This window comes from Drosophila miranda, assembly GCF_003369915.1.
Source record: "Drosophila miranda strain MSH22 chromosome Y unlocalized genomic scaffold, D.miranda_PacBio2.1 Contig_Y1_pilon, whole genome shotgun sequence".
NCBI lineage: Eukaryota > Metazoa > Arthropoda > Insecta > Diptera > Drosophilidae > Drosophila > Drosophila miranda.
The window spans coordinates 14945090-14971567 of record NW_022881603.1 but is presented as its reverse complement, the minus strand read 5'-3'; the positions used below and the strand labels follow the sequence as shown (position 1 = coordinate 14971567).

Below are 26478 nucleotides of genomic sequence, written 5' to 3'. Positions count from 1 at the left end.
TGGCGAAAGCATCTGGGGATATCGGGAAATTGACAGGCTGCCAAGAGGCTTCCTTGACTTGTCACACACATGCCCTGGCCTGCCCTCTCCCACTCCCTCTGTCTCGCGCCTGCTTCTTGCGGCATTCCAGTTTATGATTTCGTTTATTGATTTCTGCTCTTTCACCCTAGTAAACCCCCTGCCCCATGTTGAAAGCGGAAGCACTTAAATTCCTGCCGTGCTTCCGTTAGCCAACCTAGCGACACATTGCCGTCTTCATCCTCCGCCTCCTCCTGCCGTCTTGGTTTTCTCTTATAAGCCAAAAATCATGACAAGGAAACGAACTCATTCTCGCAGTGCCGGCGGCCATTGATTGGGCTGATTCTTTCCTAGACACGATCGAGGAGGGGGCGATAACGAGAAGAAGAAGGAGAACGGGCCCTGTGGCATGTGGCTTGGCCACATGCGGTGCACCGCAAGTGAGCATCGTGCTGAGAGTGGATGCTCCTCCTGCTGCCTCTCTCTCCATTTGCGGCACTGCAGATACTTATCCCCTCTGCAGCTGTGCTTCCTGGGAATTGAAGTATAGAATACAACGTCCAATTAGTGCTGACCGTGCCTCAAGTATTTTGATTTTCAATATTTTTGATTAATTGGCTTCAACGAAGGGGTACTTCTAGGGGATTTGCTTAGCTTAGCCACATTTCTCGATAACCTTTATTTAATAGTATACCTTGCCCTTCATGTGGTATCCCTTTGGCCAGATTTTGTACAGGATCCGAAACCTGCAATCCTCTTTCGGATTCGAGCTTCCCGCTTTACTTACTCGCAGCCTTGGAGGCATTTTTTCGTTCCTTCTTTCGATTTTTTGCAGCTTTATTCTGTGGCCCAGGACCAGGTTCTTCCTGGCTGTTGCTGTGGCTGTGGCAGTGGCTCTGACTTGACACAAGCTAACATGTTTGGCTTGCTAACACGCCTTGTACGAGCCATTGTTTGCCAACAGCCACACACAAATAACGGTTCCTGCTCCACAGACACATCCTTCTGCCACTGCCACTGCCCCATACCAAGCCCAACCCATTCCAACCCATCCCAGCCCATTCCATGGCACATCCTCTGCTTGTCCCATCATCTTCATCGCAGCTTTCGCCCCAGGGAAGGGAAACTTGTTTCGCAGTACCCACAACTATGTGTACCGTTAAAGGTCTTTTCCCCTCCGCTTGTCATGGAATCCTTGTGCGCCTTGTGCTCCTTGTCCGTCGCCTTGCTTTTCCTTTTCTCTGCCTCATTTTCATTTAATGTTTTACACCTGTTTCTTCCGCCTTGTTCCCTGCCCTTCCCTTTCTTTACGGTTCACGGTCCACAGTCCGTTCCGTTCTCTTCTCAATTAACTCGAAAGTCGTTTATTTCGGCTGCGGTGAAGGGTTGTTGTACAGTTCTTGGGGGTGGCCACAATAGTAATGCTGCAATATTGCGAAATTATTTATAATTTTATCATGATAAAGATACTGCTCCACCTGCTCGTTCTTCTCCTTCATCCTCCTCCTCGGTACCGCACAGATTTAATATTTATATCGTACGCTCACTGATTTCATGATTTTCAAGATTTTCATTATTGATTTTCTCCTCGTAGAGAAGACGAGAGGTCTTAGGGGTAGAAAAGTTTACTCACTTCTTTGTTGTTGTCTGCAGGATTTTTCACGTTTTCACACATCAATTGTTGCATCCCGTCTGTCAAGGACACGCGTGGTCTCCCACTCATACACTCTCTTTCAATCCCTCTCTCTCTCTCTCTTCATAAAAAACTTTTCTATTTCCGAAACGAAAAACTTTCCCAGTGAAAGAAAGGTCGAGCCATTGTCACTCCTGTCCCTCTTTTCCCACTGCTGCCACCATTTTCTTTTACAATTGAGCAATTTCTGCCTACAAATGGCTCAAATCTCCGTGCCTGCAGCTGATGCAGCAGTCCCCTGCCACCTTTCTGCTGGTGACAGCTATGATGACGACGATCGGGTCTCATATTTGAATCAATTTCTATTTCAATTAAGAGTTTTTCTAGCAAATGGCCGGCTTTTATTGGATAAACTTGGTAATTGCTCTTTAAACGATTTATGCTGTGGAAAATTAAAGATGGTCAACGATACAATGGCTATAACTTTTGCGGTGAGAGGAGGCTAGGGAAACCTTTACAGGAAAGAAATTATTATTGTAAAGAATCTCAAAGAAAATCAAGGCTTTTAGAGGGCAGCACCAACCCAAAGGTTGTCTATCATCAGATTTCTTTAGACCCCTGCAAAGCATTGAGTTTTCCGTTTCATTTGCCAAAATTTACATTGCTTTCTTTGAAACTTATTCTCTCTCTTTTTTGAGTATTTACTTTTCCACCCTTTTCATCTGCTTCTCGAAGTTGCCTTCTACAATTATGGCAAACAAATAGAGTGATTTTCCCGGTGATTTTCCCCCTTGCTCCAGCCATTTCCCCATCTATTTGTATTTGTCTTTACACTTGACCTTTTTGCCACTTCTCAATTTGGGTTCGCAGGCAGGTCCTTCTGTTTGGCTCTTGATTATTTGCACGCAACATTAGCTGGCTGGCAGCTAGCCTAATGATTTGAATTTGTTGCATGCTGAAGCTGGGTTCAAGTGGCAGACACAGCGTCGCTAATTCGGTGGGGCTCACATTTGTGTACATAATTCTGGGGAATTTCCTCCGTTTCGTCACAAGTTTCATTATATGACCTGAATTTGTAATCAAAAGGAATAACAGACAAAACCTGCGCACTTACATATTTGTATGGGGCACGTGTCGCTCTTGTGAGTCGTGTGGCTTATTGGGAAGAGTCGTCGGCGTCGTCATCGCTTATCCCCACTCACTTATGGCTCTCCCACTCGAGCCCCCAGTGCTATTACTCATGTGCTTTTCATATGGTCTATTGGATATTGCGTGAATATCTGGAGGAGATGTTCCCGCCTATGCAATTCTCCAGAAAATCTTCACTTCCAATGGCACAATGGTGCAATTGTTTTGGTGGAAGAATAAATTGCTTGAGCGATTTTACGAAAATACTGAATTCATCCAAGAAGTAGTAGGTGTATTGCGTTTTTTCCCCCTTTACCACTTTAGAATTGATTTACATTAATTCCTGCTAAAATCTCCTAGATAAAAGTACTAGTAAAGCAGAACAATCTCTTTTCTCTCTCCTCATTTGTATGCAGAACGCGTAACGCTTTTCCCAATGGCCCTCCCTCTTGCCACTGGTTCCTGTACTCTCCTGGGGAGCTCAGTTGCCGCTCGCCAAATTGAAACGAATTGTCTATCTTTCTGGCAGTTTTGTCAACGCAAATTGGCAGCTGCCGCCTGGCTCGATGACTCGATGGGGATAAGCTTTTTGAAGGGCAAAGCGAAACAAGTGCACGGGGGGAGTAATTAGGTGTGCTTGTCCCTGTCAATCTGCAAATAATACGATTAAATTGTTTTCGCATGCATAACAAGATGGAAAGGACCTTGAAATTTATTGCTAATAATGCATTTGTGGCATAATCAACGCTGTCTGCCGCAGCAATAAACGGAGCACAATTGGCCACTTAAGCTGCGGCAAGGTGTGGCATAAACTGGAACCAGCAAAGGTATCCCGTGCATTTGTGTCCGTCCGTGCTAATGTCCGTGCTCAAGATTTCCGTTTTCTTCTACATGGCTCTCCGCCCCTGCTGTTTTTGAGAATTTATGTGCATTTTCATTAAAACATCTTTGAGAGTAAATGCTCACGTAGCGATATCAGCATTTCAAAGGCATTCTCATTTAATTTCAGCATTTTCCTTCCCTGTTTTATTTTTTATACCCGATACTCAAAATGAGTATTGGGGTATATTAGATTTGGGGTAAAAGTGGATGTGTTTAACGTCCAGAAGGAATCGTTTCCGACCCCATAAAGTATATATATTCATGATCAGCATCAATAGCCGAGTCGATTGAGCCATGTCTGTCTGTCCGTCTGTCCGTCCGTCCGTCTGTCCGTCCCCTTCAGCGCCTAGTGCTCAAAGACTATAAGAGCTAGAGCAACGATGTTTTGGATGCAGACTTCTGTGATATGTCACTGCTACAAAAATATTTCAAAACTTCGCCCCGCCCACTTCCGCCCGCAGAATCGTAGAGGATGACTATATGTTCTAGAGTGTAAGATCGCAACCAGATCGTATAATTATTATAGCCAGAATCAAGAAAACAATTTCATTCTTTCTCGCTCTGTCTCTCTCTAACACACAGGTTTTGCCAATTGCAAAATATGAGTTCAAGGATCTCAGAACCTATAAGAGCCAGAGCAACCAAATTTGGTATCCACACTCCTGTGATATCGGACCTTGACCGTTTCGTGTCCAAATTTCGCCACACCCCCTTCCGCCCCCGCAAAGGACGAAAATATGGGGCATCCACAAATCTCAGAGACTATTAAGGCTAGAGTAACAAAATTTGGTATCCGCACTTCTGTTAAATCTCACTATAAAACGTATATCTCAGAATTTCGCCCCACCCCCTTCCGCCCCCACAAAGGACGAAAATCTGTTGCATCCACAATATTGCTGATTCGAGAAAACTAAAAATCTATCAGACTGCTGAATCTGGATCAGATCGGATTATTTTTATACCCAAAAGGAACAAATCAATTTGCACTGGCTACGCAGCGCCCGACGTCACGCTCAGACTGATTTTCTGTCTCTCTCGCACGCACTCTTTGTCGTGTCGTTTAATATTAGCGGCGTCTGCCGCAGGAGAGCCATACTGACTAAGTATCGGGTATAACTGTAGAGTTGTGGTGTCCGCAGCAACTCACAACGTTCCCCCTCGTTTTCGATGTGAAGGCTTGTTGCCCACCAAAAGTATCCTGGCTTCCGCTTGATTAGGCTTTCGTTATATCGAAGCTGCTGTAGTGGCTAACAAATTAAAAGCAAATATACTCGTATAGTCGTCTGATGGAGTGGCAGTGTGGGCACGGTTATTCCCTAAATCTATGGAGGGGACGCAGATGCAGCATCCGTAGTGCTTTGCCTTAGCCTAAGCAAACCCCTGCGCATGTCGCCACGTGAGCAATCAAAATGGAATTAAAGCAAAGGCGACGATTGGGAAGAGAAGAGCGGAACAGAGTTTCGCTTTGATGCACGCTATAACAGAGAAGAGCAGCGACAGACACAGCGTCAGAGTAGTGCACACATCCACCGTTAACTGGGCGACAATCAGAGAAGCACACTCTTCCACTCTCACATAAAGCGCAGCCCAGCCGAGGGGCTGCGCTTTTAAGCTGCACTGAAGCGTAACAAACGCAACGAAGGAAGCGAAAGGTGTGCACTGGAAGCAGGAGGAAGCGAGAAGCAGGACGACAAGCGACCGACTTAAGCGACTTACTTTGTCTATTTTATTGGACAAAAGCCTTCGTGCTGCGCAACTTTTTTATCTATTTTTTACACTTCTCCAAAGAGCAGAGACCTTTGGCCAGTTGGTTTGCCACTTTACTCGTAGTAGCTTCGATATACATAAAGCTCAACGAAATTGCATCAAAATCGGAAGACTGCCATGGGGAAAAGGATCTGCAAGAGTAGCAAAAGCTTCGGTCTTCGAAACGACCACTTCTTTCTCGTTTATATTCCCATTTTTATTTATATTTTAGCTTATAGCTTGATGCAACGGACTGTGCCATAAATTCCTTAGCTGCGTGTGTGCCGCCCCAGTCATACTACAGCCTCTCTGTCTCTGTCTCTCACACTCTTCGCGGGCATCACTTATTAATTAGAGCACGAGAACTCGCAACGCGACTAAACTTTGTTCATATCGCTCACTGAATAACCAGCGTGTGGCAGGTAGAGGTGAAAGCAGAGAAAGTCGAAAGCAGAGAAAAAATCCTTGGGGCGTGAGTGCGAGTGTATGGCTCTGTGTGGAAACTATAGACATTATATATGTGCATACATATACATATGGATATCCTGTAGCCACGAAGGCGGTGCGAGTGCGGATTCAACATACCATCCAGACGCCTGGGACTCCACCCACCTGTGCCGGACCTGTGGCATCGTATCTTCCATTTAGTGAAAAGGAGTCCTGTATAATTATTTCATGCTGCTGTTTGCGTTGCGAATAGCCAACCCGAGCTCCACTGTACTGAGGGGCGGGGTAGAACTACGGCACAGAGCAGAACCAGTCCAATATGCATGCCAAATGTTTGTGTTTCAGTGTGTCGGTGTGAAAGCTTTGCGGCGTGCCCACAGAGTACTTTAAAAGGTTGAAAATAGTTGAAAAGTTGAAGTTGAACAATCCCAGTTTTCATTTGAAATTCCCTTTTCAAAAGAAGTTTTACCCTGAAGTTTCTGCCACAGAACTTGGACAAAAGCACTTCCTTTTTGCCATACGCCCCTGGCCAAACTTAACCATCACGTTTGGTCTATAAAACCAGCTTTTCCATGTGTGTTTTCCCCATATGCAAACGTTTCTCTATTTTCCCCTCTGTTTGAATGTACCACATGTTTTTTTTTTTTTTTTTTTTTTTTTATTGGGAAAACAATTTATATTTATAAAATAACAATTTAGGCTGGGAAGGGGGGGGTGGGTCCGCTCCCGCGGGACTGCCGCTAGGCATTACTTCGCGGTGCGGGCTGTGGGGTCATCTTTCTGGCTTAGTTTGTTCGGCTTCGCTCCAGCCTGCGCAGCTCCTTGATCACGATTGCTGCCATGTAGGCGACCGCGTTCCAAGATTGCTCATCGGCTAGCATCTGGTCGGTGAGGGTGTCCACACTCACTTCTGCAAGCGTCTCCCCTAGCCTCGTTCGTTCTTGCGAGAAGCGGGGGCATACAAAGAAGACGTGCTCTGCATCCTCGTCGACTCCAGGCCCGCAGCAGCTGCAATACGGGTCGTCAGCATGCCTAAAGCGATGCAGGTACTGCTTGAAGCAGCCATGCCCCGTCAGCAGTTGGCCCAAATAATGGTCCATTTGGCCGTGCCTTCTTCGCAGCCATGGGCTAAGCTGGGGAAGGAGACGTCTGGTCCACCTCCCTTTTGCCGCTTGGTCCCAGCGCCGTTGCCACTGGGCTATAGTGCGCTCTCGCCGCTCGCTGGCTACCTCCACTCCGCTCTGCCGCTCAGCTGCCAGGAGATCCAGGGGGACCATGCCTGCCACAATAAGTGCGGCGTCTTCAGACACCGTCCGGAAGCAGCATGTAACCCTCAGGGCACAGCGTCGGTATGCGCTTCTGCAGTCTCTGCTGTATGTGGAAACCATCATTGCTGGTGCCCACACTGCTGATCCATATAAGATTATGGAGGTGACCACCCAGCGATGAGCTGCCTGCTACGCTGCCGTGGTCCCCCTGTATTGGCCATCATCCTGCTTATGGCCGCCGTTGCTGCAGTCGCTTTTGCGCTGGCGTATTCCAGGTGGGCCTTGAAGTTCAGCCTCTGGTCCATCATTACCCCTAGGTACTTTAGCGCAGGCTTGGTCCTGATGATCGTGCTACCGACTCTCACGCATGCCTGCTCGACCTTTTTTCTGCTGCTCATTAGCACAGCCTCCGTCTTCTTCTCCGCCAATTCTAGCCCGTTGGCTGCGAGCCAGGCCACTATCATCCCGACTGCTACGTTGGTTTTCTCCTCTACGTCTCTTACGTGTTTCGACACTGTCACCAGTGCTATGTCGTCGGCGAAGCCCACCAGGGTGCACCCTTCCGGTAATGTAAGCCGCAGGAAATCGTCATACATCACGTTCCACAGTATCGGCCCTAGGACCGAGCCCTGTGGGACGCCTCCGGTGATTTGGTGATGTTCTGCTCCTTCTTCCGTGTCGTAGATCAGGACGCGGTCCGTGAAATAGCTTCGCAGAGTCCGTGTGATTTGCTCAGATATACCCCTCCTGGTCAGGGCCTCTAGGATGCTCTTCCAGCTGGCAGAGTTGAAGGCGTTTCGTACGTCTAGTGTACATACTAGGCAGTACTTTTTGTCGCCTCCAGCCCATCGCGTTCCTGCCATGGCTTCCCTGGCAAGGTTTGTCACCATCTCGATGGCGTCAGTGGTGCTCCTCTGCTTGCGGAACCCGAATTGGAGGTCGGAAAGTCCGCGACGCTCAGCCAGTTCCGCCTCCAGTCGGTTACATACCATCCTCTCGAAAATCTTGCCCATGGTATCCAGCATGCACAGCGGCCGGTATGACGATGGGTCGTTGAGCTCTTTGCCTGGCTTGGGTATCAGAACCAGCCTTTGCCGTTTCCATGCTCGTGGGACTGTCCGCTCCGCTAGGCACTGGGTGTACATTGTGGCGAATGCTTCCGGATGGGCTCTAATTATGCATATTAGTGCTGCATCAGGGACTCCATCTGGACCTGCCGCTTTCCCGATCTTCAGCTTACCCGTGGCCTCCAGTACTTCTCTGGCAGTGATGATGGTGGTGGTGTCCCTCAGGCTAGCTCCTTCTACCCTAGCTTCCTCTTGTAAGGGTGGTTGTCTAGGGAATAGGGTGCCGACTATCTCTCTCATATGCACCGGATCCTTGGGCATAGGCTGTCTGTTTAATCTCCCCATGACTAGTTTGTATGCTCCACCAAAAGGTTCCGCATCGGCCGCATCGCAGAGCTCCTTGAAGCATTTGAGTTTGCTGCTTCTGATGGCCTCCTTCAGCTCTTTTCTTTTGGCCTTGAATGCCGCGCCATTTCTGCCAAATTGGGCGGAGCCTCTTGCTCGCTGGTAGGCACGCCGAGCTGCGCAGCACTCCCTCCTGGCCTTGGCAATGTGCTCATTCCACCACGGTACTGGCCGGTGCCTGCTTCCTCCGATCTTTCTTTTTTCCATGGCTGCATCACAGGCCGCTTTGACGGTCCTGTAAACGGCAAGCGCGGATGCTTCAGCATCCCCGGCGGCGCTTAGGTTTTCTGCTGCCGAGAGGAGCGCGGCTCTGCTCAGGCTTTCCTCCTTGTACCCGGCCTGGAGCGCCCGCTGTATCCTTGTTGTGTTCCTGGGTGCAAAGGTTTCCGTCATTACGGCTAAGTGGTCGCTATGGGTGTAAGCACTCAGCACTTGCCACTTCGCGTGGCGTGCGAGCTCTGGGCTTGCAAAGGTGAGGTCTATAATAGACTCCCGCCCTGCTTTGCTGAACGTTGGTGTGGTTCCTGTGTTGAGGAGACAGACGTTCAGGAGCGATGTCCCACGGGGTGTGTTCTTGGCGCTGCCCCAAGTCGTGGCCCAGGCGTTAAAGTCGCCCGCTATCAGGACCGGCGATTTGCCTCGTGCGTCGTTAGCGATGTTGCTGATGATCGCCTCATACTCCTGCTGCGTGAACCTTGGTGCTATGTAGCAGCTGTAGACAAAAGTCCCGCTGTGCTTAGCTCTCACATATCCCACTCTGGATGCTCTGTGGGTAAGCTGGCCTGGTTGTGGGCCACAGCTCCAGATTGCTGCTCCTCCGTCTGAGCTTTGCTGCCAGACTCCTTCGTGTTTTTTGCCGTACGGCTCGCTGAGTAGCGCTATGTCGATCTTCTGCTCCAGGACTGTTTGCGCCAACAGATCCTGAGCAGCTCGGCAGTGGTTTAGGTTGAGCTGCAGGAGCTTAACCATCAACCAGTTTTGCTAGTGCCTTCTTATACTCAGGGCAGCTGCGGCTGAGGGCCGAGTGGGCTGCTGAGCGGACGTTTCCTGGCTTGCCAGCGCATAGTATGCACATTGGCGGGTTGTTGCACTGGTTGTGCTTGGCCCCTCCCCACCACATTTGTAGCATGCATTGCTTGACACAGGCCGCTTGGATCTGCACCTGGCTGCAGTGTGTCCATAGGCCATGCACTTGAAGCAGCGGGTTGGCGCAATCCGTTGCCGCACGCGGCAGACAACCCAGCCGATTCGAACTTTTCCGAGCTCCAGGAGCTTCTATGCGAGTGCGGGCTGAAGGTTCAGCGTAGCTACCTGCGTTGCGCCATATGCTTTCCGCATGTACGGCACTGCTCCTTGCGTTAAGTCGCCGTCGATCGCTGCAGCTATGGCCTCACATACCTCGTCGCCTGTCGTGAGCTCGTCTATGTTGAGTACCTCAACCGCGACTGTCTCCTGCATGGCCTTCACGGCTGCCTTGTCCCCAAGCGCTGCCTGGATGGCCATCTGCAGCTCCTGGGTGGCGGGGTCTGAGGATTGTTGCATCCTTAGAAGCAGCTCGCCCGAGGCTGTCTTCCTGATGCCCTGAACCTTGTTTTTGAGGCTCTGGAGCGTTGGTGCTGCCTTCACCAGTTTGAGGATGTCGGCGTATGATGCCTCCTCGGTGCATTTGACCAGCACTGCGTCTGGTCGGCCTGTCTGCTTGCGTTTCGCACGCCTGCCTCTCACCTCACTCCACTTCTGTGTAGGGTTGTCTTCCGCCTTGCCGCACTGCATCTTGGTTTCCTCTTGTCGAGTGGCGTCAGCTTGGTGTCCTTGCCTGGGCCTTCCGCGCGCGCTCTTCTCCTCAGTTCGGGGTGTTGCCTCGCTCTTGTGGGCTCCTGATGCCGTTTGCGTCGCCTTAGTCGCACTGGGCTTGGTCATCCTGGGTAGGGGGCCAGTTGGGCCTGCAGTGTGATCATGGCACTGGCATCCTCCTGGCGCTGCCCTTTTATCCTCTGGCGCCTGCAGATGGGATTTGACTTCCACTTGCAACTCCTTCATGCGTGCTACCATCTTCTTGATGGCCATGTTGATCGACCTCTGGCCCTTCTCGTTCATCTGGTAGAGTAGGTCGTCCAGGATTGCGCCAATCTCGTCTATGTCCTGTAAGCAGTTCCTGCTTCGCTTGGGGGGGGGTTTTTCTCCCGCTACTCGATGGTGTAGGGGGGTCCCTCGGCCTCTTCAGAGTATCAGTGCCCTTGCCGCCGTCCAGCGTGGCCCCACTGGCAAAGCTGTGCAACGAGCTCTGCTTCATTGGCGGTGCTAAAGCTGCTTGTGGCGGTGTTCGGGCCACCTTTGAGGCTTTTTGGAAAGCCATTGCTCCTTGGCTTGTAGCGAATTTTGCTTCGTCGGCCAAGTGTGCCACCGGCGAAGCAGGATTCGGGAGAACATCTCTCAGGGCCTCCAGGGTCCGCGCCCCGGCCACGGGATTCCTCCACGCGTGTGAATTTGGGATGGAACTTATGCGTAGGTGTGTGTGCGGTTTGCAAGTGATCCCGCCTAGGAGTTAGGCAGTACCTTCCCTCAGGTGCGGTCGCTGACAGAAGCTAGCTGCTGTGGGCGCAGTTATCTTCCGCAGCGGTCTCTGTCGAGGGCTGGATGCTTTGGCACCTAGTGCCCCTTCACCCCACTGCAGTCGATCAGCTGGTTAGTAGCCTGCACTATCCAGCCCTGGTACCCCAGTCGATCAGCTGCGAGGCCTGGAGTGAAGAAGAAGAACGGGAGAACCGGCCCAAAGGGGAGAAAGGATGAAAAAAGGTGGGAATCTCCAAGTGACGAGTGAAAAGCGCCGTCCAAAGCACTCACGGTGGGCCCCAGCGCCCCTGCCCCCTTTGGGTGACCGTGGAAGTGCAACGCGCAGCCCGGATAAGAAGCCAGTCGGGGTGAGACTCGATCCTCCCAGGTGAGCACGCGGTGTCAGCAAGAGCTTGAGCTAATTTCGGGTATTTTTTTTCCAGGTATCTTTCGCGATTTGTCTGTGTCTTGCAGAGCAGCTGTTTGGCGCGTCCGCACTCGAAAAATTCACGGTTACTCTCCAATGTACCACATGTGTGTGAGTGCGCTTGTGTGTGTGTGTGTGTGAAAGTCTTGTTTGTGTTTATTAGTCGCCTGTGTGTCTGGATTGATGGCGTGTGTCAGAAGCCGTGCGGACGCATACGCTTTAAGCGAGAAACAACCTTTGCAATGCTGGACAAAGTCTTTAATGGGATTTGCATATTGAGCAGGGACACGTAGAGTCCAGTCCGTTTGGGACTGTTTCAAATTGATATGGTAATGGCTGGCGTTAAAAATTAGGTTTGTAAGTTCTTAAGTATAAGCTTTCTGCGAGCCATACCACACTCTTGTGAGCTTTCTTCGGATGTCGCGCACTAAACTTGCTCTCCTCTCCATGGGTTAGAGCTTTTGCCATAACAACTGATCCATCCTCTTGTGGGAGAGGGTAGTAAAAGCTTCACGCCTCCCTAGAGCACACTACGCTCTATGTGTTTTTATGTTTAGCAATTTGGAATTTGTTTTTATTTTTGTAAATATTACTTGAGGGTCCCAAAGAGTCCCGGTTTATGCAAATACTTATATATTTCACTGCTCGAATAGTATGTGGAATTTCTGGTACAACTTCTCTTGTCCCATTTATGCTTTTACGCTTCACTGGCGTCGTAATTTATTTGATTATGGGTGGAAAAGGAAACGAGAATGTTAGCGGAATGCCAGCTGTGGAATGTGCTCGTAGCTCTTGCAATTCAAGAACTGAGAGCATCGCTGCGAATAGTTCTTCATTTGATGGCATCCTTCACCCTCGGGGAGCTCGGGAAAATGGTTCAAATTGTTGCCTGCATTTTGCATCTGGGCAACTGCCAAATGACAAACAGCTGTGAAAAAGCTACACAAAAAGAGGGAAAAGAATAAAGTCAAGCAAGGACATCAACACACACACACAGACAGATCCAAGCGCTGGGGCAACAGTTTGTTTGTTTAAGTGCTGAAAACTGGCGCCACGTGCAGCTGAAACAATTCCACGAGCAATGTTTGCATTCTAGATGAGCATGAGGAGAGAGGAGTAGAGTCGCTTTAAATATTTAGGCAGGCCATGAGACTCACTTAGCTAATAAATCCCTGGCTTTTCCTCCCATCCACCAAGGAGGCGTTTTCAACGAGGCCCCCGCAACAACAACAACAATCGGATCTCTATTCCGAACATCAGCAACACGCTGGCGAGGACATCAAGGCAGACAGGCTAGTCCAGGCATCATGCAGCTAATTTGGGACAATATTTGGCGGCTTTTGTGATCTTTATGGGGACCAGACCATATGCATGTCAGCGTCGTTTGTGCCATCAGCATCACCATCGTCCGGCGGCAGCAGCAGGAGCTCATAGCGCCACAGAATCCGAGGAGTGGCGTCCAAGTGCCAGAGCAGTTAGTGGCAGCACAAAAAGCGGCTATGGCTAAGAGCGAGGGACTGGCACTGGCACTGGCACTGGCACCGCAGGTATTAGGGAAGCAGAAGAGCAGGACGAAATATACATGAATAAGAAACACATTCAGTAATGCGTAGACATTTTATCGTTATCATCACATAACTGCAGATAGACGTATACATAAAATTGCATTGGATTTCTGTTGAAATTCAGTAACATGGAAATTTCTTTTATATCGTTGAAATGTGAACCAAGGGTTGGGTTCTATATCAAAGCATTCGTGGGTGCGGAAAGCGGGGCTAAGAAAAGCGAAAGTTGCGGAAAACCAAATTAAATCATTCTTGTCCTATCTTTAGTGAAGGAAATGTGTTCTCCTCGACTTTTTCACCACGCGACCACACGACCACGTGACCACTCTGGTCATTCATAAGTAGTAGAGCAACTTAACATTTTCCTTCGTGAATGGCAGCTTTTCTGGTGCTTTCCCCTCACCCATATTCAGATCTAATCCAATTGATTTATAATCAATTGTCAACTCCTTTCAATTTAGCCACCCAACGAAATTTTCCGAAGAGAGTTCTAAGCAGCGGATGCCATCAAGGCCAAGGAAAACTATGCCAACCGGCGGGATTCCTTTAAGCCGCTGTCTGCTCCATTTTATTACACTCTGAATGTATCACTGAGCACCAGCCCCACACCACACGCCCCCGTTTGACCATTATTTATATTGTGTTAAGCCCTTTAGTACATCCTTTTGCTCTGAGCTGTTCCGCTGTCCTTTGCCAAACACCCGACAAGGCCAACACTCGACCCTTAACCACGAAGCGAAAAGGCGGACACCAAAGGCACATGTTGCGGTGACGATGGCATAGGAGGATGTCGATGCCAGAGAGAAGCGGAGAAGAAGAGCGGCGGGGCAGCGGCGGAAGCGGATGAGGAGAAAGGAAGCGCAAGGACAACAGTGCAAGCGATGTCTGCACTGTGCACCCGACCGACCCGCAGACCGAGGACATGGCCGGAGAGACATTGGAACGTGTCTAAAAGCCGTGAAAAGTGCACGTAAACTGCAAATTGCCGCTAATAGAGTGCAAACAGCTGAAGGCGGATGCTGTTTCTCGCCGGGAGGCGGAAGAGCGCTTTTGAAAGCGGAAGCTGCGATTGATGGAAATTCACTTACAAAGACCGAGGAAAACTTCCCCCAAACGGAAATTGCATTCACTGCAGATTCAGGTCCTGATCAGATGAGGCCTCTCAATCAATATTTGCCAATATCCTGCAGCCAGCTTGCACCTGCGGCGCTATCACTCCTCTGGAGAAGGGCATCCCCTGCTTAATATCGGCCATAGTACCCCACTTTCATTTTTCAATGAGGTCAAAGACATATTTTGGAGCTACCGAGAAACAATTTGCCAACCGGATTCCGCCTGCAGCCTCTCACAGAGCCCGCACCTGCCACAGTTCAAGTGCCAAAAACGATTTGCAACACTAACTGGCAGCCACTGCGGTTGGCAGGGGTAAACGAATTTTGGGAATGGGTCCATATAAATTTAATTAGAAATGCAGAAACTATATGGAGGGAAAAAGGAGCAACAAGTTTTGGAACTGAGAAACCATTGTCGTTACAAAACTTTAATTTGCATTCCTGCTGATGCGTATAGCGTATAGCTGTGCTCCAATCTTAAGTCTTCTGGGAGTAGAGTTTCTTTTGGAGGGGCACGCGAGGCGTATGCGTAACGAAGGCAGATGCCCCAAGTGCCGAGAGGTGAATTCAGTCAAGGCAGTGCTTAAGCCCCCTTTCAAGAAAATGAGAGAGAGGCAGCTTTCGCTCTTGCCGGGACCGAGTATGTTTTCGTTTACTATCTGGGTCTCTCTAATGTTAACAGCATGGCGGGAGAGAAAGTTCTCTATGGAGAGAGGGAGCGAGAAAGCTCAGTTTGTGGCAAGCTGAAAGCTCCACGACATTGTTGCAAGCTCTCAGTATGATTTGATTTGTATCCAGAATCGTCTCTAGGCTTTCACTTTTTATCCGTATTAGCTGAGAAATATTTCAGCTTTTTTTCAAACCTAAATTAAGAGCTTTCTTTAAGCCATAGAATCTTTAGAGAATGGTTATAAACTCGGGATTCATGTAGGAGAATCCAATGAAATCGTTCTGGTCCAAGTTCATCATGAAGAGCTTATCGGTTGGTGTCAAATCTGTCTTCTCTTTGGTAAAAGCATCATCAATGTTGCTAATGTCCTTGCGGTGTTTCTGAAATAAGAAAACAGTTTCTGAAAAACGTCTCCAACAGGGCTCCAAAACCGAGGGAACACGTACAATTCTGGGTACGATGGGTGGTTCGAGTTCACCCGCCTCGGCTTTTTCCCAATCGATGCTGACGAAGAAAGGATGCGTGGTAATCTCCTGCCTGGCGTATCGACCAGCGCCCAAGCGATTGTTGGGCTTCTTGGCCAGGAACTGGGCAAAGGGAAAACAGTGATCTACAAGAATCGAAATGGACATTTCTGATACTAACACTGGTTAGGATGTCCATGGCGTCCTGGGTGAAGTGCTTGGGGAACACGGCCTTCTTCTCCTTGATGTTGCGAAAGACGGTGGACGCATCGTCCCCTCGAACGGAGACTGTCCGGCCATGAACTCGTAGAGCAGCACCCCATACGACCACCAGTCAGCGGTAATGGAATACGGATCAAAGCTAACGATCTGAAAGGGTTACCGGATCAGGGATGGGTTGCCTTTCAAGTCATAAGGGACCTGGGTGATTACGGACCTCCGGTGCCATGTAGTTGGCAGTGCCGCAGAAGGTGCGCGTGTTATCGCGCTCTGTGACTCCCGCCTTGCTCATGCCAAAGTCCACGAGCTTCACATGCCCCTCGCCATCCAGCAGAATGTTGTCCAGCTTTAGGTCGCGATAGATGATGTCGCGTTCATGGAGGAAGAACAAGGCAATGGCTATCTCCACAGCATAGAATCTGTAACGAAATCTCCCTCAATCTTCCCGAATCGAATTCATTCCTGGATCCCTGATCCACTCACATGGCCACAGACTCCTTGAACCTTCCGCACTGCTGCATGTGGTACATGAGATCCCCGCCCTTGCAGTCCTCCATCACGAAGAGCAGACGGTCCATGGTCTGGAAGCACGAGTGCATGGACACAAGAAAGGGGGGACGACCGGATAGGGCCAGTACTCTCTTCTCGTTCATCGGCAGCTCCATGTCGTCCGTCTGGATGATGACATCCTTCCGGAAGACCTTTACTGCGTACAGCTCGTCGGTGCCGCGTCGCTCGGCTAGGAAAACTTTGCCGAAAGAGCCTTTGCCAATGACCTTGACAAAGTTGAAGTCGGCAGCGCGGTTCATGTCGCGCTTGTTCATGTTATGCGGCATATCCTTGTTGTCCATCCGACGCTTGTCATTGGGTCGCCGATCGTGCTGAGGTAGGGCGAAAGACCCTTAAGAACGGATTACGGCTAGGGGTTACCGATCAGTGATCACTTACCCTGACTTCATCGCTTAGACGGGCCATATCATTGACGACATCCACGCAGGGGATGTTATAGTGCTCGCCCTCCACCTGGGAGAGGAACTTGTACCAGCCATCGACCGGTTCCTTCTGCAGTTCATCGATGCTAAACGAGAAGGAGCCCATGAAGTCGTTGCGCGAGGTACGATCCCAGTCCCACTCCTCGATGGGCAGACGCTTGTCTCGATCCTGCGGCTGCAGCTCCCTACCGGACAAAATAGATCCTCAGTTTCATGCCAAGGGAAAGGGAGAGGGACAACGTACAAAGTGAAGGTCTCACTGAAGACCGGATTGAGGTTCTTCTGGATGGCCTTGGTATTCTTTTTGGTGCGTCCCGAACGGTCCGGATGCATTTGGACAGCGATGTACGGATCGCTGAACCCATTGGTGTCCATGGGAATGAGGTTGGCCGCCTCCTTGACTGGGGGTTAGGATATCCTTTTAAGCAAAAGTCTGGCTATCCTCCACCCACGAGACTTACTGTCGACTTTGTAACGTGTAACGCTCGTCTACGTGAGACAAAGTGGAGGGGCGATCTGCAAAGGCGGGGCACGCTTTAAATGTTCCGGCTCTAGCTCGTCGGCTTTGGGGTGGTTGTTCTTGCTCGTGCCGATCGTCTCCACTTTTCAACGTTATCACACGACAATTTTAACGACTTGTTTTCCCAAGAATTGAGCGTGCTGCGACGATACAGTGCTAGAAAACTATCGGTAGAACGATCAAAAAGATAAAAAGGCTTCGAAAAGGATAGGGCAGAGAGGGGAGGAGGAGAGGAGAGTGAGCGAGAGAGAGAGAGAGAGAGAAAGAGGGTGAACGGGTGAGAGGAAAAGGAGGAGAGAAAAAGGGAGGAGATATCGGTTGCTATCCCACGGATGTCAGTGTGGTAGCCCATTTTGCTCACCCAACCTATGACCATCTTCCTCGAAACTGGAAGTTTCAGACGGCCCCTTCAGCTAGATCGCGGCTACACGCACGCCAGCACAGAGTTCATTCTACCTTATCTTTATCTGAATTTCATTATATATTTGTTCGGGAAACGGTTAAAACTAATATAATCGGAGATGGCATAATTTTCTAATGCTAGGTCTTTATATCTAATATATGTACATGTATATAGTGACATATCCATAATTCCCCACATCCCATACACATTATGTTTATGTACAATTCATCCACCCCATCCACACAAGTAACAGGACCCCACTCAAGAATCAATAACTGTTTCTTCCCATACTCCAAGCTAGGGCCCCCATAATATAAACAATGGACCACATTGTTTCATCAACATTAGAATCACGCCACTCTCGAGAAATCGATTCTTTAGAATCACGCCACTCATGAGGACCAATCAAAGCTAGACATAAAACCAAGGAGTATCACATTCCTAGCTCCGTCATGTAATGCAACACCGATCGCCAGCAGTGGATGCCTTTCATCAAAGCCGACGCATCCCCAAATATCGATGCAGGCACGTACGCCACCGACACGAAGATGCAGCCGAGGAAAGCAACGCCCGAAGCCAGAGTCGGGAGTTCCAAGAGAAGGGCTCATGGAAACTAGCCAGCAGCAGAGAGATCAGTTCCGTTTCCGTTTGATATTTAACTGGCGCAGTCGGTAGGATTTCGTTTAAAATTAACTCCTATATTTCGGTAATGGTCAGCTTGTGTAATTTCTAATTACTGTGATCACGTAATCCCGGAATCGTTAATAAAATTGTGAAATCCGCCAAAGAACCTATGTGTTACGAGCACATACGATTTGCAAAACTAAAATTAAGTGAACTGAAGTAAGCGGAGATAGTGATCCACCAAGAACAGTGAAACACTAAATACAAAATCAAAAAACTTACAATTGAACCAAAATAAAGTTAAAAACTACTGAAAAGAAAACAAAACCCAATCAACACCAACAACATGGCGTTACCACCACTATCATTGAGCGAAATCCACTTGAACCAGGCACTGCTGTCGATCAGACAAATACCTGCCTATGACGGTTCATCTGGACAGCTAAGCTCATTTATCAAACGAATCGAATATGTATGCGGATTATATCCAACTGAAGATCTTCGCCAACAAAGGATCCTATTTGGAGCAAGAAAAGATATTACCACATTGTCTAATCTTAAGAAGGCAGCACAAGAAGAAGGATTGTACGAAGCTAGTAGAACAGATTCATGTACAAATAAAGATCAATCGAAATCGTCTCAATCAAATCGAAAGAATGTTGGAAACTATTATCCAAATTATAATACTACTAACTATCACAATCAAACTCAGAGTTCATCTGGAACAGGTCAGACTAATCGAACAAATCAAAATCAAAATTCCCAAAATCCTGGATTATACAATGAGTTCAAAAATTCCTTGAATCAAGGTAGGGCTCAGAATCCATTCAATCAGCAAATATCTCAAAACCAAGCTAGTGGGAGTGGACCCAACCAACCTACTAAAAGAGGGAGGGAGAGCCAGACGAAGATGGACGTAAATTTTCATCAAGCCGCCTCGGAAGAAACCGAGGAGGACCCTATATAAACATTACCATTAATAAAAGAATATTAAGGTGTATCGCTGACTCGGGATCATCGATCAACATCATGAAAGAAAATTATACAGATTCCGAGATAAAAGACGATAACCTTACGGTCCATACCATCAATGGACCTGTCCGTTTAACTTAGAGTATAATGAGGAATGCGAACAAAACATGTCCGTCCGAACAAAAGCTCTACATAAATAACTTTTCCGAAAATTATGATATTTTATTAGGAAGAGAATACTTGATGGCAAGTAAAGCCGTCATCGATTACAGAAATGACACTGTAACACTAGGAGCTAGGTCGTACCCAATCATTCAGAGTGGAGAAGCTATTGAAGCCGGCAAGACCGCACAGAAGTGCACTGATCCCTCTACAAAAGAAGAGAAGATCGCACCTAAGTGCCTTGACCCATCTCCAGAAGGAGATCAATACTTCGCTTCCGCTCTAGACAGTGAATTAAGGGAATGTAATCAATTAAGATTGGAACACTTAAACGACGAAGAGAGGGAAGAGTTAAAGAAGGTCTTATATGAGTTTAAGGATGTGCAGTACAGAGAAGGTGACAATTTGACTTTCACAAGTACAATCAAGCACGAGATCAAAACTCAACATGAAGACCCGGTCTACAGACGACCATACAAATATGCCCAGATACATGATCAGGAGGTAAACCAGCAAATCAAAGATATGATCAGGCAGGGAATAATTCGAAAGTCGAATTCTCCTTACTGCTCGCCCATATCTATGATTCCGAAGAAGATAGATGCTTCAGGAAAGCAAAAATATCGAATGGTAGTAGACTATAGAAGTCTTAATGAAATAACAGTTAAGGACAAATTCCCAACTCCACGAATGGATGAAATCCTAGACAAACTAGGTAAATGTCAGTATTTTACGACAATCGATTTAGCAAAAGGTTTCCATCAAATACCCATGGAACCTAGCTCAATCCCCAAAACTGCGTTCTCCACTAAGCATGGACATTACGAGTTCACTCGTATGCCCTTTGGGCTAACCACTGCCCCAGCTACCTTCCAAAGATGTATGAACAATCTGCTAGAAGAGTTAATCTTCAAAGATTGCTTTGTATACTTAGATGACATCATTATATTTTCCACTTCATTGGAAGAACACTTGTTGTCACTAAGGAGAGTATTTGGAAAGTTGAGAGACGCCAACTTGAAGCTACAAATGGATAAATGTGAATTCATGAAAAAGGAAACTGAATTCCTAGGTCATGTAGTCACTACTGAAGGAATAGTACAAAATCCAGGCAAAATCTCTGCCATTGTCAAATTTCCAATACCAGAAACGACTAAACAAATAAAGTCATTCTTAGGTCTGTGCGGGTTTTACAGGAAATTCATTCCTAATTTTGCAAACATAGCAAAACCCATGACACTCACACTAAAGAAAGGAGCTGTCATAGACCCCAAGGAAGAAAATTACGTCGAGGCATTTGAGAGACTAAAAGTACTCATCACCTCAGACCCTATCCTTGCGTTCCCAGACTTTGACAAAATGTTCACGGTAACAACCGACGCTAGTAACATAGCATTGGGAGCGGTTTTGTCACAAGAACACAAACCGATCTGCTACGCTAGCAGAACCCTAAATGAACATGAAATAAACTATTCAGCCATCGAAAAGGAATTATTAGCGATCGTATGGGCAACCAAGTATTTCCGTTCATACCTGTTCGGTAGAACATTCGAGATACAAAGCGATCATAAACCCTTGATTTGGTTGAACAACCTCAAGGAGCCAAATATGAAATTACAAAGGTGGAAAATAAAACTGAATGAGTTTGATTTTAAAAGGAATTATCTACCAGGCAAAGAAAATCATGTAGCTGATGCCTTATCAAGGGTAAAGATTAATGAAAATCTCCTTGGAGAAGCTTCCAATAGCGTTGGTGCAACTGTACATAGCGCACAGGAAGTCAATCTAAATCACATTGCTATCACGGAAAGACCAATTAACTATTACAATCGGCAAATTGAGCTAATAAAAGGCAATGAAGATAAGGTAGAAACAATTCGTTATTTTCACAAGCTAATCATCAAGATCACGTATAAGGAAATGACTAACACCTTAGCGAAGGATATAATAAAGGAATATCTATGCACCAAAAAGAGCGCATTATATTTCCATATCGAAATAGATTTTCCTCCATTCCAAAAAGCCTATTTAGAAATCATTAATTCTAACAATATAACCAAAGCTATTAAATCAAGCACGAAACTCCTAGATATTCAGAATTACGCTGAATTTAAAGAAACCATATTAAAGAATCATAAAGGCTTACTCCATCCAGGGATAGAGAAAACCGTCAATTGGTTTAGGGGAAAATACTGTTACCCGGATTATCAAAAACTAATCCAAAACATCATATACGAATGTCCTACTTGTAATATTGCCAAAACAGAGCATAGAAATACGAAGTTGGCATTCGAAACTACACCGGAAATACTGAACATCAGAGAGAAATACGTCATCGATTTCTATATGGTTGGTAACCAACAGTTCCTATCATGTATTGACGTATACTCGAAGTTTGCCACTCTTGTAGAAGTAAAAAGTCGTGACTGGTTAGAAGCAAAAAGAGCCATCATGAAAGTTTTTAACGAGATGGGCAAACCAATTGAAATCAAAGCCGATAAAGATTCAGCTTTTATGTGCACAGCATTGCAAGCATGGCTGAATGCGGAAAACGTCAAAATAGAGATCACTTCCAGCAAAAATGGAATATCTGACGTAGAAAGATTTCATAAAACAGTAAATGAAAAATTAAGAATAATATCTAGCGAGGATAACCCAGAAGATAGATTCACGAAGTTTGAATTAATTCTTTATACTTATAATCATAAAACCAAACATAATACCACAAATAGGACACCAGCTGATATATTCATTTATGCAGGCTCACCTGATTATGACACCCAACTAAATAAAGTGAATAAAATCACTCAATTAAATAAAAACCGCATAGAGTATGAAGTAGATACCCGCTATAAACTATCACCTCTAGTTAAGTCTAAGGTAACAAATCCTTTCAAAAGGACGGGCGAAATTAGACAGGTAGACGAAAAACATTATGAAAAAAAGAATAGGAGTAGGAAAATAACTCATTATAAATCAAAATTCAAGAAAAAGAAGAAATCTAATAGAAGCAAATATAATAATTCCAGAGAAACCGAGGAAGTTAATGGAATCGGCGAACTTCAACACAATTAAAATCCTCATCTTGCTCATAATTACCATCGTAATGGCACAGGGCCAAAACATAGAAATAAATCCTATAAAATCCCAAAACGGATATATGATATTCAAAACTGGATCGATTAACATACCTATCAATTACGAATACCATTATCTAACTGTTAATGTAACTAAAACCGAAGAACTATACCAAAATTTATTAATGCAAGCCACTAAATTCCAGGACATAATCCAAATAAAATATCTAGTAGACAAATTGCAAAGAGAAATGAACGGGCTAAAAATAACCAAATGAAATAAAAGAGGCCTAATCAATATAGTAGGAACAGCCTACAAATATCTCTTTGGAACACTAGATCAGGAAGATAAAGTCGATTTGGAACAAAAAATAGAAAATTTAGCCAGCCATAGCATTCAAATGAATGAACTAAATTTGGTAATAGATGCAGTTAATAGCGGAATAAACGATATAAGCAAACTAAATGAAGAAAAAGACAGGAATCAACAAATAGAAATTTTGATATTCAATCTACATTTCACAGAATATATCGAAGATATAGAACTAGGTATGCAATTAACTAGGCTCGGTATATTTAATCCAAAATTATTAAAACAAGACTACCTGGAACAAATAAATTCTGAGAAAATACTAAATATAAAAACCTCCACATGTCTAAAATCCGATACCAACGAAATTTTAATAATTTCCAACATTCCCAAAGACATTACAAAAGTACCAATCTATAAAATCGTTCCGTATCCAGACGAATTAAATAACATGTTAACAGATATGACATACGACAAGTACTACATAAAAAATGAAGAAGTATTTGTTAAAGAAATTAGATTGAAAACCAATGACAATTGTATAAAAGGAATTTTAATGCAAATTCCCACTAAATGTCCATATTCCAAAACTTTTCAAAACTTTCAAATAAACTTTATTGAACCCAATATACTAATCACATGGAATCTTCCAAAAACAACGCTAAGCCAGAATTGTGTAAACCAAGAAATCATAGCGGAAGGAAATACCATTATAAAAATCTACAACTGTTCAATCCAATTAAATGAATTTACAATATCAAACACAATGTTAGATTTTGCCCAGAATGTTTATGTCAACAACAACATAACTAAAATAAAACCACTGCATCATGAAGAGCTTATCGGTTGGTGTCAAATCTGTCTTCTCTTTGGTAAAAGCATCATCAATGTTGCTAATGTCCTTGCGGTGTTTCTGAAATAAGAAAACAGTTTCTGAAAAACGTCTCCAACAGGGCTCCAAAACCGAGGGAACACGTACAATTCTGGGTACGATGGGTGGTTCGAGTTCACCCGCCTCGGCCTTTTCCCAATCGATGCTGCCGAAGAAAGGATGCGTGGTAATCTCCTGCCTGGCGTATCGACCAGCGCCCAAGCGATTGTTGGGCTTCTTGGCCAGGAACTGGGCAAAGGGAAAACAGTGATCTACAAGAATCGAAAAGGACATTTCTGATACTAACACTGGTTAGGATGTCCATGGCGTCCTGGGTGAAGTGCTTGGGGAACACGGCCTTCTTCTCCTTGATGTTGCGAAAGACGGTGGACGCATCGTCCCCCCGAACGGAGACTGTCCGGCCATGAACTCGTAGAGCAGCACCCCATACGACCACCAGTCAGCGGTAATGGAATACGGATCAAAGCTAACGATCTGAAAGGGTTACCGGATCAGGGATGGGTTGCCTTTCAAGTCATAAGGGACCTGGGTGATTACGGACCTCCGGTGCCATGTAGTTGGCAGTGCCGCAGAAGGTGCGCGTGTTATCGCGCTCTGTGACTCCCGCCTTGCTCATGCCAAAGTCCACGAGCTTCACATGCCCCTCGCCATCCAGCAGAATGTTGTCCAGCTTTAGGTCGCGATAGATGATGTCGCGTTCATGGAGGAAGAACAAGGCAATGGCTATCTCCACAGCATAGAATCTGTAACGAAATCTCCCTCAATCTTCCCGAATCGAATTCATTCCTGGATCCCTGATCCACTCACATGGCCACAGACTCCTTGAACCTTCCGCACTGCTGCATGTGGTACATGAGATCCCCGCCCTTGCAGTACTCCATCACGAAGAGCAGACGGTCCATGGTCTGGAAGCACGAGTGCATGGACACAAGAAAGGGGGGACGACCGGATAGGGCCAGTACTCTCTTCTCGTTCATCGGCAGCTCCATGTCGTCCGTCTGGATGATGACATCCTTCCGGAAGACCTTTACTGCGTACAGCTCGTCGGTGCCGCGTCGCTCGGCTAGGAAAACTTTGCCGAAAGAGCCTTTGCCAATGACCTTGACAAAGTTGAAGTCGGCAGCGCGGTTCATGTCGCGCTTGTTCATGTTATGCGGCATATCCTTGTTGTCCATCCGACGCTTGTCATTGGGTCGCCGATCGTGCTGAGGTAGGGCGAAAGACCCTTAAGAACGGATTACGGCTAGGGGTTACCGATCAGTGATCACTTACCCTGACTTCATCGCTTAGACGGGCCATATCATTGACGACATCCACGCAGGGGATGTTATAGTGCTCGCCCTCCACCTGGGAGAGGAACTTGTACCAGCCATCGACCGGTTCCTTCTGCAGTTCATCGATGCTAAACGAGAAGGAGCCCATGAAGTCGTTGCGCGAGGTACGATCCCAGTCCCACTCCTCGATGGGCAGACGCTTGTCTCGATCCTGCGGCTGCAGCTCCCTACCGGACAAAATAGATCCTCAGTTTCATGCCAAGGGAAAGGGAGAGGGACAACGTACAAAGTGAAGGTCTCACTGAAGACCGGATTGAGGTTCTTCTGGATGGCCTTGGTATTCTTTTTGGTGCGTCCCGAACGGTCCGGATGCATTTGGACAGCGATGTACGGATCGCTGAACCCATTGGTGTCCATGGGAATGAGGTTGGCCGCCTCCTTGACTGGGGGTTAGGATATCCTTTTAAGCAAAAGTCTGGCTATCCTCCACCCACGAGACTTACCGATTTCTTTGTAACGTGTAACGCTCGTCTACGTGAGACAAAGTGGAGGGGCGATCTGCAAAGGCGGGGCACGCTTTAAATGTTCCGGCTCTAGCTCGTCGGCTTTGGGGTGGTTGTTCTTGCTCGTGCCGATCGTCTCCACTTTTCAACGTTATCACACGACAATTTTAACGACTTGTTTTCCCAAGAATTGAGCGTGCTGCGACGATACAGTGCTAGAAAACTATCGGTAGAACGATCAAAAAGATAAAAAGGCTTCGAAAAGGATAGGGCAGAGAGGGGAGGAGGAGAGGAGAGTGAGCGAGAGAGAGAGAGAGAGAGAGAGAGAGAGAGAAAGAGGGTGAACGGGTGAGAGGAAAAGGAGGAGAGAAAAAGGGAGGAGATATCGGTTGCTATCCCACGGATGTCAGTGTGGTAGCCCATTTTGCCCACCCAACCTATGACCATCTTCCTCGAAACTGGAAGTTTCAGACGGCCCCTTCAGCTAGATCGCGGCTACACGCACGCCGGCACAGAGTTCATTCTACCTTATCTTTATCTGAATTTCATTATATATTTGTTCGGGAAACGGTTAAAACTAATATAATCGGAGATGGCATAATTTTCTAATGCTAGGTCTTTATATCTAATATATGTACATGTATATAGTGACATATCCATAATTCCCCACATCCCATACACATTATGTTTATGTACAATTCATCCACCCCATCCACACAAGTAACAGGACCCCACTCAAGAATCAATAACTGTTTCTTCCCATACTCCAAGCTAGGGCCCCCCATAATATAAACAATGGACCACATTGTTTCATCAACATTAGAATCACGCCACTCTCGAGAAATCGATTCTTTAGAATCACGCCACTCATGAGGACCAATCAAAGCTAGACATAAAACCAAGGAGTATCACATTCCTAGCTCCGTCATGTAATGCAACACCGATCGCCAGCAGTGGATGCCTTTCATCAAAGCCGACGCATCCCCAAATATCGATCCAGGCACGTACGCCACCGACACGAAGATGCAGCCGAGGAAAGCAACGCCCGAAGCCAGAGTCGGGAGTTCCAAGAGAAGGGCTCATGGAAACTAGCCAGCAGCAGAGAGATCAGTTCAAAGTCAAGTCGGGGAATTCATTTAAATCTT

The 26478-nt window shown here is 46.8% G+C and overlaps 1 protein-coding gene and 1 pseudogene across 1 annotated transcript; both read right to left on the bottom strand.

Moving 5' to 3' along the window:
* Positions 1 to 11602: 11602 nt before the first annotated feature.
* On the bottom strand, positions 11603 to 17326 carry LOC117191256 (annotated as a pseudogene).
* Positions 17327 to 23436: 6110 nt separating this feature from the next.
* On the bottom strand, positions 23437 to 25309 carry LOC117190733 (protein kinase C, eye isozyme-like). Its single transcript, XM_033395797.1, has 7 exons — positions 25117 to 25309; positions 24829 to 25057; positions 24364 to 24761; positions 24098 to 24299; positions 23843 to 24030; positions 23644 to 23784; positions 23437 to 23577 (listed from the first exon to the last, which is right to left on the bottom strand). Exons 1-5 carry the CDS (start codon positions 25245 to 25247, stop codon positions 23848 to 23850), a joined length of 1143 nt encoding a protein of 380 aa, XP_033251688.1. The 5' UTR covers positions 25248 to 25309; the 3' UTR covers positions 23437 to 23577; positions 23644 to 23784; positions 23843 to 23847.
* Positions 25310 to 26478: the final 1169 nt, after the last annotated feature.

What these genes read in the sequence shown, in the direction of transcription:
- LOC117190733 (XM_033395797.1), bottom strand. Translation starts at nt 25,247, where the DNA reads ATGGACACCAATGGGTTCAGCGATCCGTACATCGCTGTCCAAATGCAT. An exon ending in TTCAGTGAGACCTTCACTTT is followed by an intron (nt 25,058 to 25,116) that starts GTACGTTGTCCC and finishes TTTGTCCGGTAG; the next exon opens with GGAGCTGCAGCCGCAGGATC. An exon ending in GTCTAAGCGATGAAGTCAGG is followed by an intron (nt 24,762 to 24,828) that starts GTAAGTGATCAC and finishes GCCCTACCTCAG; the next exon opens with CACGATCGGCGACCCAATGA.